This window comes from Arachis ipaensis, chromosome B01 (assembly GCF_000816755.2).
Source record: "Arachis ipaensis cultivar K30076 chromosome B01, Araip1.1, whole genome shotgun sequence".
NCBI lineage: Eukaryota > Viridiplantae > Streptophyta > Magnoliopsida > Fabales > Fabaceae > Arachis > Arachis ipaensis.
Genome location: NC_029785.2, coordinates 1,132,266 through 1,145,539, shown reverse-complemented (window position 1 = coordinate 1,145,539; position 13,274 = coordinate 1,132,266). Strand labels below are relative to the sequence as shown.

The following is a 13,274-nucleotide window of genomic DNA, read 5'->3' as shown; positions in this document are numbered from 1 at the left end:
TAGATAAATATATAAAAAAATTCTATTATATTATAAACTCTTAATAAGATCTAAAATGTGAAAAATTAAACTTTTGCATGTTAGATTAATTTGACTTTTTCAAAATGCAAGCTGTACTTAAAGTGAAGCATCTAAAAAGTTAAGGTGATAATCAATCCATTCCTTTATCAAGTTATAAAACGCATGCACAACTAGTTATATAATATGAAATCATTAACCCTTTTTTTTTTCTTTTATCAAAGATTCACATGTTTTATTTTATTATTGGATGGTATTATTTGTATCTTAAGTTGTGTATAACTCATGTTCAACTTAAATACAACTTAGTAAATAATTAAAAATTAATCATATAAACATCATTTTTCTTTATCATCTAAAATGCATCTTACACTCTAAATTACTCTTATTCAAGACTAATATATAAAGATAGATAAAATATTCACTATTTTTACAAACAACTAACTACCAAATCAATTATTCATAGGAAAATCCTATGGTGCTTACACTCAAAATCATCATGTGATGCTGATAATACGTGGTGCATTATAAGAGTGCCACATGTGTGAAAATTGTGCTACTTTTAGTACGCCGTTCATATTGGCATTGTGATGGAAGGTCAAGGGGTTTTGTTTCCGTTATTTTGATGGTAATTAATTAAGTATAATTAGTTGTTGCCTAATGAAAGTGGATTGGGCCGCGAAAAATACCGTGGAAATTGGGGCTTTTATCTTTTGATGGGAGGTACATTGGATAATTTGCATAAAATTATAACTTGGCCTTTAAATTACCACGATGACCAAGAAAAAAAAACCAACATAGTACTAATATAATAGATTCTCTAAAAATTTGTTTCTTTAATTCTTAATATATATGTTTAACCATTTCTTATTATGTGAGCATACAATCGAAAACTATATAACAATAATATTAATATAGAAATTGTTATTATTATGGAGAGAGATCAAGTAACATAGTTACTAAGAAGACATGGTTACTAAATTTTTATTATGAGTTGACAAAAATCAACCACAAAAATTTAACATTTTCACATTGGAACATTCTTAATGCATGGATATACTTATAAAAACTTTTTTTTGCAGTGAATGAAATAGTTGAGCACTTTATTATTGCAACCGGTTGAAAAGGAAGTCAATGTGATTGAGGTCACACATCACAACATATGTTAACCTTAATGTTCATAAGTTTAAATCCCTGTTTTGTGTACAGTCCATCATATTTTTTTTTTTTAGTTTTATGCATCGAGGATATTTATTTATAGGATTATGCCAAGTGTATATTAAAATTAGTCACTAATATAAAATACATGTTGTGGTATAAATATACGTTGAAAATAAATGTCAAAATTAATATTTTTTTATACTGAAATTCAATTTTTGTAAGTCAAAATTAGTATAATCTAATTAAAAATTCATATTTTATGTTTTGCATTTTTTACTTAATTAATAATTTAGAAGTCAAAATTAATATAGTCGGTATTTTATATTTTTGCAATTTTTTTTTTTGGTAAACATATTTTTGCAATTTTACTAAGTCAAATTTGTCTCTCATACTCTCATCAATATGACAAAAATAAATGTTGCTTTGAATGTTCTTTCAATTAGATATGAGGACTAAGGTAGAATGTTCTTATTGAAAAAAAATGGCCAACAAAGCTTATTCTACTTTGATGAAGACATTAAAAACTTCCTAAGTTACAATTCTACACCACTACCCAATATGTTACCACCAAAAAAGCCTGAATTTCTACAGCCTACTGTGCGACCCAATCCACTTCCATTAGACAACAATTTACTTATATCTAATTAATTACCATAAAAATAACGGAAGAGAGAATCCCTTGGCCTTTATCACAATGCTACTATAAATAACGTACTAGGGACAACATATTTTTATACACGTGGCAGTTTTATAATACACCACCTATTATCAGCATCACATGATGATTTTGAGTGTAAGCACCATAGAATTTCCCTTATTCATATATATATATATAAGTTAAACAAATTTGTTCTACAAATGTTGATAATTATTTTTAGGGTTATACTACGGTGTATATCAAAATCAGCCACTAAAGTCAGCCACCAATATAAAATACATGCTGGAATATAAATACACATTAAAAATAAATTAAACCACACATGTATTTATACATAAATACATTAGTGGCTAATTTTAATGACTGATTTTAATATACAAATAACATTTTTTGTTAAGTGATAAACGCTAATTGTATTATTTTTTTTTTCTTTTAGATTAGATTTTTAACAAAACCTCAAAAAACAAAAGACATTTGGTCAAAATAACATCTTCCCAACATTTTAGAGTTTTAAATAATTCTTTTATTTAGAAATTATTGATTTAAGTATTAATTAGTCACGCATTTTCCCACTTTTACAATTACACCCAAATTCAAAATGTTTGATAGGCGCAATAGGAGGGTATTTCCGGGAATCCAAAACTTGAATAAGCTGAAAACCCTAGCTATAAAATAAGTTCAGAGAGCCAAGTTCCTATCTTTCAGCAGAAACCCTAGCTAGCGCCCAAATCGCAACCCAGTCGGATCCCGCACTCAAATCCAGCAAGTACGATTTCGTGCACTCACGACGAATTTCAAAGTCTCTTTCTTTCGTTGACTATGTTCTATGAATTTTTTGTTAGTAACTAACTTTTGCAATTTGCTATGTTCTTTTCGGAATCAATTTTTCAGAAATGAAGGTCATTGCTGCGTATTTGTTGGCCGTATTGGGAGGCAACACTGCCCCTTCAGCTGATGATATCAAGAACATCCTTTCCTCAGGTCCCTATTTTCCAACATCTTAAATTCTTTTTATTTTTATTTTTTTTTATATTTTAAATATTTGAGCTGGTCAAGTGTTAGATGTATGAGTTGGATTTACCATGGTCAATTGTTTTATGAGTTAGATGTATGGTTTTCTTATTTATTATGTTATTGTAATAAAAAATGTTATTCGTACGCCAAAATCTGCTACTAATATCAGTCTCGAGTTTATTTATGTATAAATACATGTATGGTTTAATTTATTTTTAATGTATATTTGTATTCCAACATGTATTTTATACTGATGGCTGGTTTTGGTATACACGTAGCATAGTTGGAGATTTATTGTTATTGTTAATTTAGAGTTGAGAATCTGATTGGTAAAACATTGACTTTCATATAAGATATGTTACTGGAGTTAAATCAAGTTTGGTTGCATTTTCATATGTTAATTAACTCAGATGCATTAGTTGGTGTTTTATTCCTAATTATTTGATTTGTTGATTTGTTTATATTGTTTTGGTATTCAGTTGTAGTAGACATTACAGTTTTCTTCTCCATATAGAATTAAGTGTGTGTTTTTTTTTTCTTTTGAGACATGAAGTATAATGTATTGAAATCTTTGAATTGGAGTACATGTAACATTGAATTTTAAATCATTCGAGGATGCTCTTCCATGCTGTTGAATTGTTGACCACTTTTGTTTATGATTTATAGTTGGAGCTGAGGCTGATGATGGCATGATTGACTTGCTCTTGAGTCAAGTGGAGGGCAAAGATGTCACTGAGCTAATTGCATGTGGAAGGGAGAAGTTGGCTGCAGTGCCTTCTGGTGGCGGTGCAGTTGCTGTTGCTGCTGCTCCCGCCGCTGGAGGGGGTGGCGCTGCACCTGCTGCCGAAGCAAAGGAGGAAAAGAAAGTTGAAGAGAAGGAAGAGTCAGATGATGTAAGTTTCAATATTAAACCACTATTTGATTGGTATTTAGTAAATTCATGATTTGTTGCTGATTTATGTTTCTTATTCTTTCTACAGGATATGGGTTTCAGCTTATTCGACTAGAAAGATCTCAAGTGTTTCATGTGTACAACAACACATTTTCGGTTTTAGTTAAGAGTTTCAACCCAAATCAGAAGGTTTTGTTACTTAAGTTACACATACTTTTAGGTTTCATGGGTTTTGCCATTTTTCATTTGACTTGAGACGATGTAATGACACCAAAATGCCCTATATAATTTAGTCGTGTTTTGAATTTATGCTTATTATGGGTTTGCATTTATGCTCTTCCTTATTATGAAAAATAAGGCTTGCGGTATTTATCAGTTTTGCACTTTTGCTTTGTTCTCTCTGACTAGAAAACTAGTTCATTTAAATGCTTGTGCTGCTAGCATGCGATTTATGCACATGTCAATGGATTAGAGTATTGAGTTCAACGCATAAAACTTTGGAAAGTAAAGGGAATGTTTTTTTTTTAGGTAATAAAATGGAATTTTTTTAATATATTCAAAAAAGCTTTATAAACAATTCAACATCTCTATTTGATGATTCTTAGTAACATCTTCATTTTAAAATTTTGCAACTTCTACTAACAGTTTAGAATAAACGAAAATCAGAGGTGCTGGAGGACTGAGACTCAGATAATATATAGGTTCTACACTTTTTTCATGTTAATAGTGTCTTTTTGGGTTTATTTAAAAATGGATATATCTATATATTTTTATCTAAGTACAGAAATTTTGCAATGAATTAAATAAAAATGAAATCATTTGAAAAATTTAGTAAGTTATGTTCTCGGCTATGGATAATTTTTTTTTTATTAAATATTTGACGAGGTAGACTAGAGTGGTTGGTAAACGTTATTTAACAAGTAACAATCACTACTTTAGTAGTCCCTTAAGAATAAATAACACCGAATACAGTCAATATATGTCCAAAACTCCAGAAAAACACTTCATAAGAAAAGTCTTGCTTCATGTTTTGGACATGCATACATATTAAGTACAGTCTGGCAAGTCCTTGGCGTTGACATGGCTTATGAAGATTTGATGTGCAAAAATGTTTGAGAGTTTTTGGAAAGCAATCGGAATAATGGCAAGGTGATCGCGACTCGCCGAGTCTGAACTGCTTGGCTTGGAGACTGGTACATGAAGATAAGAGCCGCTCTTTGTACAAGGCCTGTTAAAATGGTTGTTATAAAGAAACTTAAAATTACTCATGTTGAAGCTTATTCGTCTGCCCAGCTTGTAGTGCCAGCAAGGACTGACCGACAGAATTAGCCGCACAAACCATGGACCTTAGGACTTCGGTACAGTGACATTTAGGATCTTAACATCTTGGTATGGCTTATCTGTCTTGTCTGTCTTCACTTTCTCTATAGACTGTCAAAGATCAAAGTTTTTTATTGGTTAGTTTCTTTCGGACTGCAGGTTCTCAATAATCAAATACCTAAAAATAAATGGTAACCTAATATATTGTAGACAATAACTTAAGCGAGAACATTTATTGAGAAATCTAAGGAAAATGATTAAATTACACTTAAAAGCTCAAATCACAACATGGAAATTATTTTGCAAGTGAATCAGAATAGGAGCATGCAAGCAAATCCCTTAATAAACAGTGCTGAATAATTTATTGCATTAAATGATTATGATTATACAAGAATTGAAGTCGATGTACCTGAACAACATCCATTCCCTTCACAACTCTACCAAATACAGAATGCTTGTTGTCCAACCAAGGAGTGGCTACTGTGGTGATAAAGAACTGGGAACCGTTCGTATTCGGACCAGCATTTGCCATTGACACCGTGAAAGGCCTATCATGCCTTAGACTGCGAGAGAAAAAGATATTTGCTTTATGTCCCATGAACTAAACCATAACAGGAAATTCCAAAGGCCATCAGCACAAAGGTAATCATTCTATTGAGAACAGAATCAATATAGCATCTCGTTGACATAATAACATTATAAACAAAAATAATGACCTTTTGTGAAATTCATCCTCAAATTCCCTCCCCCAAATGGACTGCCCACCAGTGCCATCTCCTAAAGGATCTCCCGTTTGTATCATGAAGCCCTTGATGACACGATGAAAAATAAGATTGTCGTAATAACCATTCCGGCAGTGAGTTGTAAAGTTCTCCACAGTTTTTGGACATTCCTCTGGGTATAATTTCATATGAATATCACCCATGGTGGTGTGTAAGGTTCTGATACACATAAGGTTGGTTATTTGTACACATTGTGTGTGTGTGCCTCTTTTACATACTAACATAGATAACTCACCACATTGTCAGGAAGTGAGGTTGTCGCAGTCTTTCCAATATCTGAAACTGCCAAAAGCTCATCAGCAGGAGGCTTTTCATTAAACACATCTCTTCCCTTAGTTGCATCTTCAGGCTCTTCTGGTTCTCTCCGACTGATACATGACAAACTCCAAAACTTAGATACAATAAAGAGTTATATTTTGCATGTTATATGACTGATGATATGCAGGTAAAAAAAGTACAGCCTCAATGTACTGAGAAAAATGCAATGAAACCCACTCCACATGAGATAATACACGGAATTATAACACTACTACATAACTTTGGACGATAAACCTGGGGTAAAATTCGGGTTTTATCACTATCAGGATCTTCTATACCTGAATAAATATATCCTGTGCTTTTTGAAAGCACAACACAGGAGAGTGGGGTCTGTCAAAGGCTCTTTGCTTTCATTGGCATTAGCAGCAGCTGAAGGAATCCTTCTTACTTTTTTACTACTTTGATCACCTTGATATAATGCAATCCTTAAGAACCTATCATTATTCTCCACCTTTCCAAGTATTCGAGCAACTTTGTTGGTGTGCAAGTTAATAATCTATAAACATAAAGAAGATGAAATACACATTAGCGAATGAAGTTTCATCCACTCACCTCACGGTATCAATAAGCAAACAAGGAAAACTTATGTAGTTATGTATGTGGAGAGATCAGATAACTTGAAAAGGTGAAATAGTTGCACAGATCAAGAATTGGCTCTAATCTATAAGGTAAGTAAACAGGAAAAAAAATCTTACTTTAATCCCAAGCAAGGTTGCATATATAATAAAATTAGAACTTTCATCAAAAACTGCGTTGGGCAATGGAGCACTTTCTGTTTTCTCTATCTCCTTCTCGACAGCCATCCTTCGGCCAAAATCAATGGCTTCCAGCCGGTATAATGGAGCATCGCTTCTTTGAAGATCTTGAGCAACCTATCAGTAAAGCAATTCATTCTGTAACACATGTTCATAAAGAGCACAAGATTCAGGGAAAATTTCTGTTAAATTATTACCTCCAAAGATTCATCATAAACTCTTCTTAGTTTACCCGTTCTGAACCAAAAGACACGTATCCTGCGGTCAGGCGATGTGATAGAAAATTGTTTACCATCCGGGCTGACCTAAAACATTGTGAAATACATTGAATGAATACCAGTAACAGTAAACTGTAAACTGAACAAGTAGTGTCTTGATTGCATATATGGTAACCAAAACTATGGGTTATGTTTGGACAAGAAAAATACCTCAATAGCTGAAACAGAAGTCTTGCATTTTACTATTTCAAAGAGGTTAGTATCACTCTTCAGCTTAAAATTGACCCTAAAAGCACCATAAAGGAGAACAAATAGAATGAGAATTTGAGAACAAATAAAACACAGACTTTGTAATGTTTGAAATCACGTAATCCATACAGTACAACAATAAAGGAGTGCCATAGCACTACAAAGGGTTTGGATTACCTAAAAATTTGTAAATGTTTTGGCATAATTGTATGTGAATTGATTAATATAAATAGATGGATGAAGTAGAAGTTAACAGTAAGCACATACTCATCTTCTGGGAATTGAAGCGTGGTGGGGCTCCAGTACTCAATGATCCCCTTTGTATCAGCAGAAATTACAGAATCATATACAGGATTGTACCTCATAACTTTAATAGGAGCCATATGTATCTACACATAGAAGCAAGGAATGACACAATTATGTAACTAACTGTGGAAAATGAAAGTAACACATTTCGAAGTCAGCTACCTCTTTGGAAATGATAGGGTCATTTGAACCCGATCGAGCATCATATATGTGCACAAAAGATGAGTTCCTATCACTAATGGCAAGCCTAGCTTTGACATCCCCTTGTTTGTAAACCCATTCCACAGCACCGGGGATATATGGCAAACGAATCATTACCATCATGTCATAGTTCACTACGTCATATACTTTGACAGAACGGTCATGTGATATGGTACAACATAGCAGACCATCAATACTAACCTGCATAGCTGAAATAAGTCATGGTTGACAACAAGCAAGCAATAATTGAAGTGATAATCAATTAACTTACGGCTAGACCTTCAATCGGACCGAGATGAGATCTGAAGTGTTTGGCAAACTCAATACCAATGGGCCTTTTCTTCCAAAATTTCAAGTGCCCTGACAACAATGTTTAAGTGATATTAAAATTAGCCAAATATACCTAATCTTAAATCATTATACATAATTATGATGAATTACTAACTAGTTACACAAAAATCTAACTTTAAAGTAGAATTAGCAACATGTCGTACCATCAATACTTCCAGTTATGAAGAATTCGGCAGCTGAAACAGCAACATGCGTAACCACATCGCGGTGCATATAACTTTTCTCGTACCTGTAAAAGAACGGAAAGAACAATTGCATCAAAGCTCAGAGAGTGAGTGAGTTTCTAAAACCCTAATTGGAAAAAGAAAAGTACGGTTGAGAGAGAGAGACATGTTGGCGGAGGGGAGAGCGTCAAGGTAAGCCTGCTCGAACTGGAGGGGACGCTTGGGGCGGGCTCGAGGGGCTGGGCCGGGTCCGATGGCGGGCTCTTCCTCAGTTACATTACCGGCAGTGCCATTCTCATGTTCCTCCATCTTTGTTCTGTTTCTTCTTCGTCTTCGAAGCAGAGAATAACGAAAGGAAAGTAAGATGCTGAGCTGAACAATGAATCAATAATAATAACAAAAGGTTTATGTGATTATGATGGAGATGCTATGCTACAATGGAGACCAACTACTACAATTCTACAAAGATGCTTCTTCCACTTCCACCTTCGAATAATTCACTACTTGAGTACTTGCCACTGGGAAGGAGGGAACTGAACTACACCTAAAACGGCACGTCGTTTTGGTGGTTTTTCCATAGGCAAAGCTAAACCGACTAACATATGGAACCATGTAACTTTTCAGCCCAATATTCATTGATGAAGAATAGAAGTATTGGGCCTAGGCCCAATTATAACAGAGGGGATGATACAAAAAAAGAGAAATAAGCACAAAACAGGCCTGGCAGAGACAGCCCACGCTAGCTAGCCTCTCCTTTCCTTGTGGTGTTCTTCCTGTTCATGGTCTCGTCAAACCACAGAGGAGATGCACTGCAAATATTTTCCATATGAACCTGAGGGGTAGTTTTAAGGTTAGAATTGCTCATCACTGGGAGAGTGGAAGAGCTCAAAACATGAATCTAGTTAAGAAAGAAGCAACACCAAAAAGCAAAAGGTACTTGCTTGGTTGCATTCAATACATATTAAAAATAAGTTAACAAACACATATATTTATACATAAATATATAGTAATTTGATGGTACAAATAGCATTGTAATACTCTATTATATAAAGTATACTGAAATTTGGTTACAATAAAAGTAGTTACTAGTTTACTACTACATATGCCACAAATGCTTTAGCTCTTTGAATTGCAGAGACGAGTGTGTGTCCGTTTCAGTGATTCTCCATTGCTGCTCTTGCTACTATACTCAACACGAATACACGATATCATTCTGATCCTCTCTCTCTCTCGTTTGTTAAGTTGCCCGTTTGGCACAGTTGACAAAATGAGTCACTGAAACCAACACGCGCTCCTACGCGCTTTTCTCTACACACACCCTCTCTGCTTCCATAGCACGTGAACCTCACCTCTCTCACTATATCAAACGCGCCACGACCCCGCTAAATAATCATTGTGAGAGTGTAACGAATAAACGAACCCAGCGTTGCATGCTGCAACGCACGCACACATTTGCACCATATCACCATCATCATTACATTCTTTTTTTTTAAATCTTTTTTTTTTCACTCACGCACACACACAACTCTCATATATAATCTCTTCATCTTCCTAACATGCTCTCACCTGAAACAAAGTGTGGCTGATAATGGTGAACACTACCACCATTGCAGCAGGTTCCGATGAATTACAAGTCGGTGGATTCCATGAAATCCTTCACTCCATGCTCCCACCTGATTCCCCCGTTCAGCTCAAATCCGTTCGCATTGCAATGGTATCATCATCATCGTAATAATTACTTAATTATTAGCTTTTTTTTCTTCATGATTAAGATGTCAATTAATTGAACTACGAATCAATGAATGAATGAATGAATGTGATTAATTAATTAACCAGGTGAGTGAGATTGACAGAGAGGAGAATCTGGTTTCGTTGAGGTACCCAAGCCTTCACTCTCTTCGCACTCACTTCACTAATCCCAACTTCGGAAAACCCGAAGCCAAGAAGATTCCAGCGCTCGACGAGAAATGCGTTATGGATTTCAATTCCGCCGTGAAAGCACTCTTCAGGATAGTCCCGATCCTCGAATTCGTCGAAAATAGAGAGTCGTGGGCCTTTTGGGCCTCGCCGGAAGAAAAGCCCATTGCCACCGCCGGTGGAGGAGCAAATAGTACAATAGCATGCAAGCAAGGTCGGTGCTGGTCTCACCTCAAGTTCACGGGAATGCTTCAGTGGGGCCAACGACGCCACGTTCGCTTCTTGGGCCGCCATGAGGCCCAATTACGGCCCAATCAACTTCAACTAGCTACCGTTGATGACACGGAGGAGAACAAGAAGAGAAACGGAAGAGATCAAGAAGACGAAGGAGAAGAAGAAGAAACGAAGACGAAGAAGAAGTTGACAACTCGTCAATGCAATGCGATTGTTGTAACCGCAAACGACGTCGTTTCGAATCATGCATCGAACAGAAACACCAAAGCGAAAAACAAGCGCCGGAAAATCGCCATTGATAGATGGTCAGTTCAAAGGTATATAACATAATCAGAATCATATCATTAAGTGTTATTATTCGTTTTTCGTTTGATTATTGAAATTTAAGTATATCTCATTGTAATTAGTCAGAGTCATAAGTGCACTTCAATTTAGTAGTGAAATTATTATTTGTTTGTTGATTTAATTATTGGAATCAATTGATTTAATTGATGTTCGTAGGTATAAGACTGCGGAGGAGAATATGTTGAGGGTCATGAAGGAGAAGGGGGCAGTGTTTGGGAACCCAATAATGAGGGCAGAGCTGAGATCAGAAGCAAGGAAGTACATTGGGGACACTGGTTTATTGGACCATTTGCTCAAGCACATGGCAGGCAAGGTGGCACCAGGCGGAACTGAGAGGTTCCGGCGGCGCCACAATGCCGAGGGCGCCATGGAGTATTGGCTGGAGAGTGCTGATCTCGTCGATGTCCGGCGCCAAGCAGGGGTTCAGGACCCTTACTGGACTCCTCCTCCTGGTTGGAGCATTGGTGATATTATCATTTCTCCACATGATCATGTTCTTGCTGTTGCTCAACTCAATGAGATCAAGCAGGAAATTCTTCAGTTGAAGCAGTAATTACTACTTAATTCATTGATTCAGATTTAAGCCCATAATTAGTATTGTTTCCTAAATTGTGAGATGGTAAGTCATTTATTGATTGATTGATTATGCATGTAACAGGGAAATGAGGGAGCTTGCAGCAAAGAAGGGAGAGGAAGCTTTGGCCACCACCCCTACTTCATGCTTGTCCAATTTACAGTCCGAGGAGAATGCTTCCTTGGGTCCAAAGCAGGTGAATTCTGCATGAATGCATCCGTGTGCATACAATAAGGCTTAGTTAATTAGTGCTAATTTCTAAGCTTAATTATTTGTACATGAAATGTGATGCTGAACTTTGATGACATGCATACACCAGAGAGACACTTCTTGTTTTTGTTTTTTCCTAAATTGTCCAAGGTTGGTTAGTATATAGTTTTAACTTTTAATGTACACTTAATTTTGTGAATTCATAATAGCCTATTTTGGAATCTCATGTGAGTGTTACATAGAAAGTGTGTTGCTTTTAACATCTTAGGTTATTTGTCAAATTTCAGGAGATCTATGTAGAGTTGGTGAATAAGAAGGTTAAAATTGAGGAACAACTGAAGGAAATTTCCCTCACTTTGAGCACCATGGCGGTAACATAATAGCCATTAGTTTATCAGTACTCTTCATTTTGCATTGGGTTTTGGGTTGAATGAATTTTGATTAGTACTACCTGCAAAGAGTTGCACAAAATGAACAGTAGTAAAACTCTTCTAGTTGAAAGTAATGAATCCTATTTGCTTGACACTGCTGCTAATGGAAGGCATTTGATGCAGGAGCAACTAGGGATGCTGAAGGAACCAACAATGTCAGAATCAGCAAATTCAGGGGATGATGCACTGATGCAAGAAAAAAGCACTGAAAATATGGAAAGCTTGGTAAGTGGCTTCCAAATTTGCAAGCCAAAAGGGGTATTTGTGTGGCCAAATAGGGATGTGTTTTCTCCAAAGGTTGATTCTATTGTCCCCATTGATGAAAACCATCCAGCTTCCAAACCCAACACTGAACACTTGTCAATGCCAATGCCTAACCTTTATTCCCATGTTAAGCCATTAGCAGAGAGACGCCCTTTGAGCAACGCTACTTTGACCCATGTCTTTGGGGCCTTTTCCCCTTGCTTTTCTCCACCATTAGACACCCCATGATCCCAAAAATTATTAACCTTATAAAGAAACCCATGATCTCACCCCTAGAGTAATATTGGCAAAGTCCCTAATACACCACACAATTTATATTTGAAGGAAAGAAAGCTCACCCTTTTTTTACTTTAGCAAAATTGAGTTAAGAAACTACACTTCATGGACATTAGTACCAGGTGGTAAGTACTTGGTCTTACATAATTGAGTTTATTATTTGCTTGTAAAAATGATCACAACTATAGTCATACTTTAAAATTAAACAAGCCAATTTTGGGATAATCAGTGTAGCAAACAGGCTTTTCTTCCGGTGGTTACTTTATTAATTTCCCTCACCAATTGTGCTGCTGGATCATGTTTTCTATTTAGCTCGTGTTAATTTTTCTATATATAAAAACAGAGAATCTTGCATATGCACCAGAAATAGAAGTCTGAACACATATTTCTCCGCCACTGTCGTAAGGCAAAGAATAACCAAAAAAAAGTTGTTAGATTCAAGAAATATAATCCATTCAGTTACAATAAACGAACTACCATGTCATTTTTTTTCTCTATTTTTCTCTAATTTTTGTATATTCTCATTTATCTATGACAATTCTACATTTTTTTGTCTTTACTAAAAAAATTTCATATATGATTACATCATTTTAAATTCCAACATATATGTATATAA

The 13,274-nt window shown here is 35.4% G+C and overlaps 3 protein-coding genes across 4 annotated transcripts; 2 read left to right on the top strand and 1 right to left on the bottom strand.

The window, feature by feature from the left end:
• On the top strand, positions 2,448 to 4,073 carry LOC107624788 (60S acidic ribosomal protein P2B). 2 transcript variants are annotated; one of them, XM_016327282.2, is made up of 4 exons: positions 2,448 to 2,603; positions 2,729 to 2,818; positions 3,518 to 3,744; positions 3,832 to 4,073. In XM_016327282.2, the coding sequence occupies exons 2-4, from the start codon at positions 2,731 to 2,733 to the stop codon at positions 3,856 to 3,858; spliced, it is 342 nt and encodes a 113-aa protein (XP_016182768.1). In that variant the 5' UTR covers positions 2,448 to 2,603; positions 2,729 to 2,730; the 3' UTR covers positions 3,859 to 4,073. The 2 variants fall into 2 exon arrangements, with proteins under 2 accessions (XP_016182768.1, XP_020968930.1); XM_021113271.1 differs by having other exon boundaries at positions 2,518 to 2,636.
• LOC107624953 (peptidyl-prolyl cis-trans isomerase CYP71) lies at positions 4,656 to 8,947 on the bottom strand. The gene is given in 13 exon segments (XM_016327486.2): positions 4,656 to 5,174; positions 5,473 to 5,626; positions 5,780 to 6,004; positions 6,064 to 6,213; positions 6,442 to 6,659; positions 6,859 to 7,035; positions 7,116 to 7,223; positions 7,347 to 7,422; positions 7,653 to 7,774; positions 7,854 to 8,093; positions 8,164 to 8,252; positions 8,387 to 8,472; positions 8,574 to 8,947. Coding segments are annotated over 13 exon segments (1,872 nt in total). The 5' UTR covers positions 8,717 to 8,947; the 3' UTR covers positions 4,656 to 5,090.
• On the top strand, positions 9,518 to 12,880 carry LOC107643788 (protein DYAD). Its single transcript, XM_016347535.2, has 6 exons — positions 9,518 to 10,121; positions 10,244 to 10,875; positions 11,060 to 11,452; positions 11,562 to 11,673; positions 11,975 to 12,058; positions 12,242 to 12,880. Exons 1-6 carry the CDS (start codon positions 9,996 to 9,998, stop codon positions 12,608 to 12,610), a joined length of 1,716 nt encoding a protein of 571 aa, XP_016203021.1. The 5' UTR covers positions 9,518 to 9,995; the 3' UTR covers positions 12,611 to 12,880.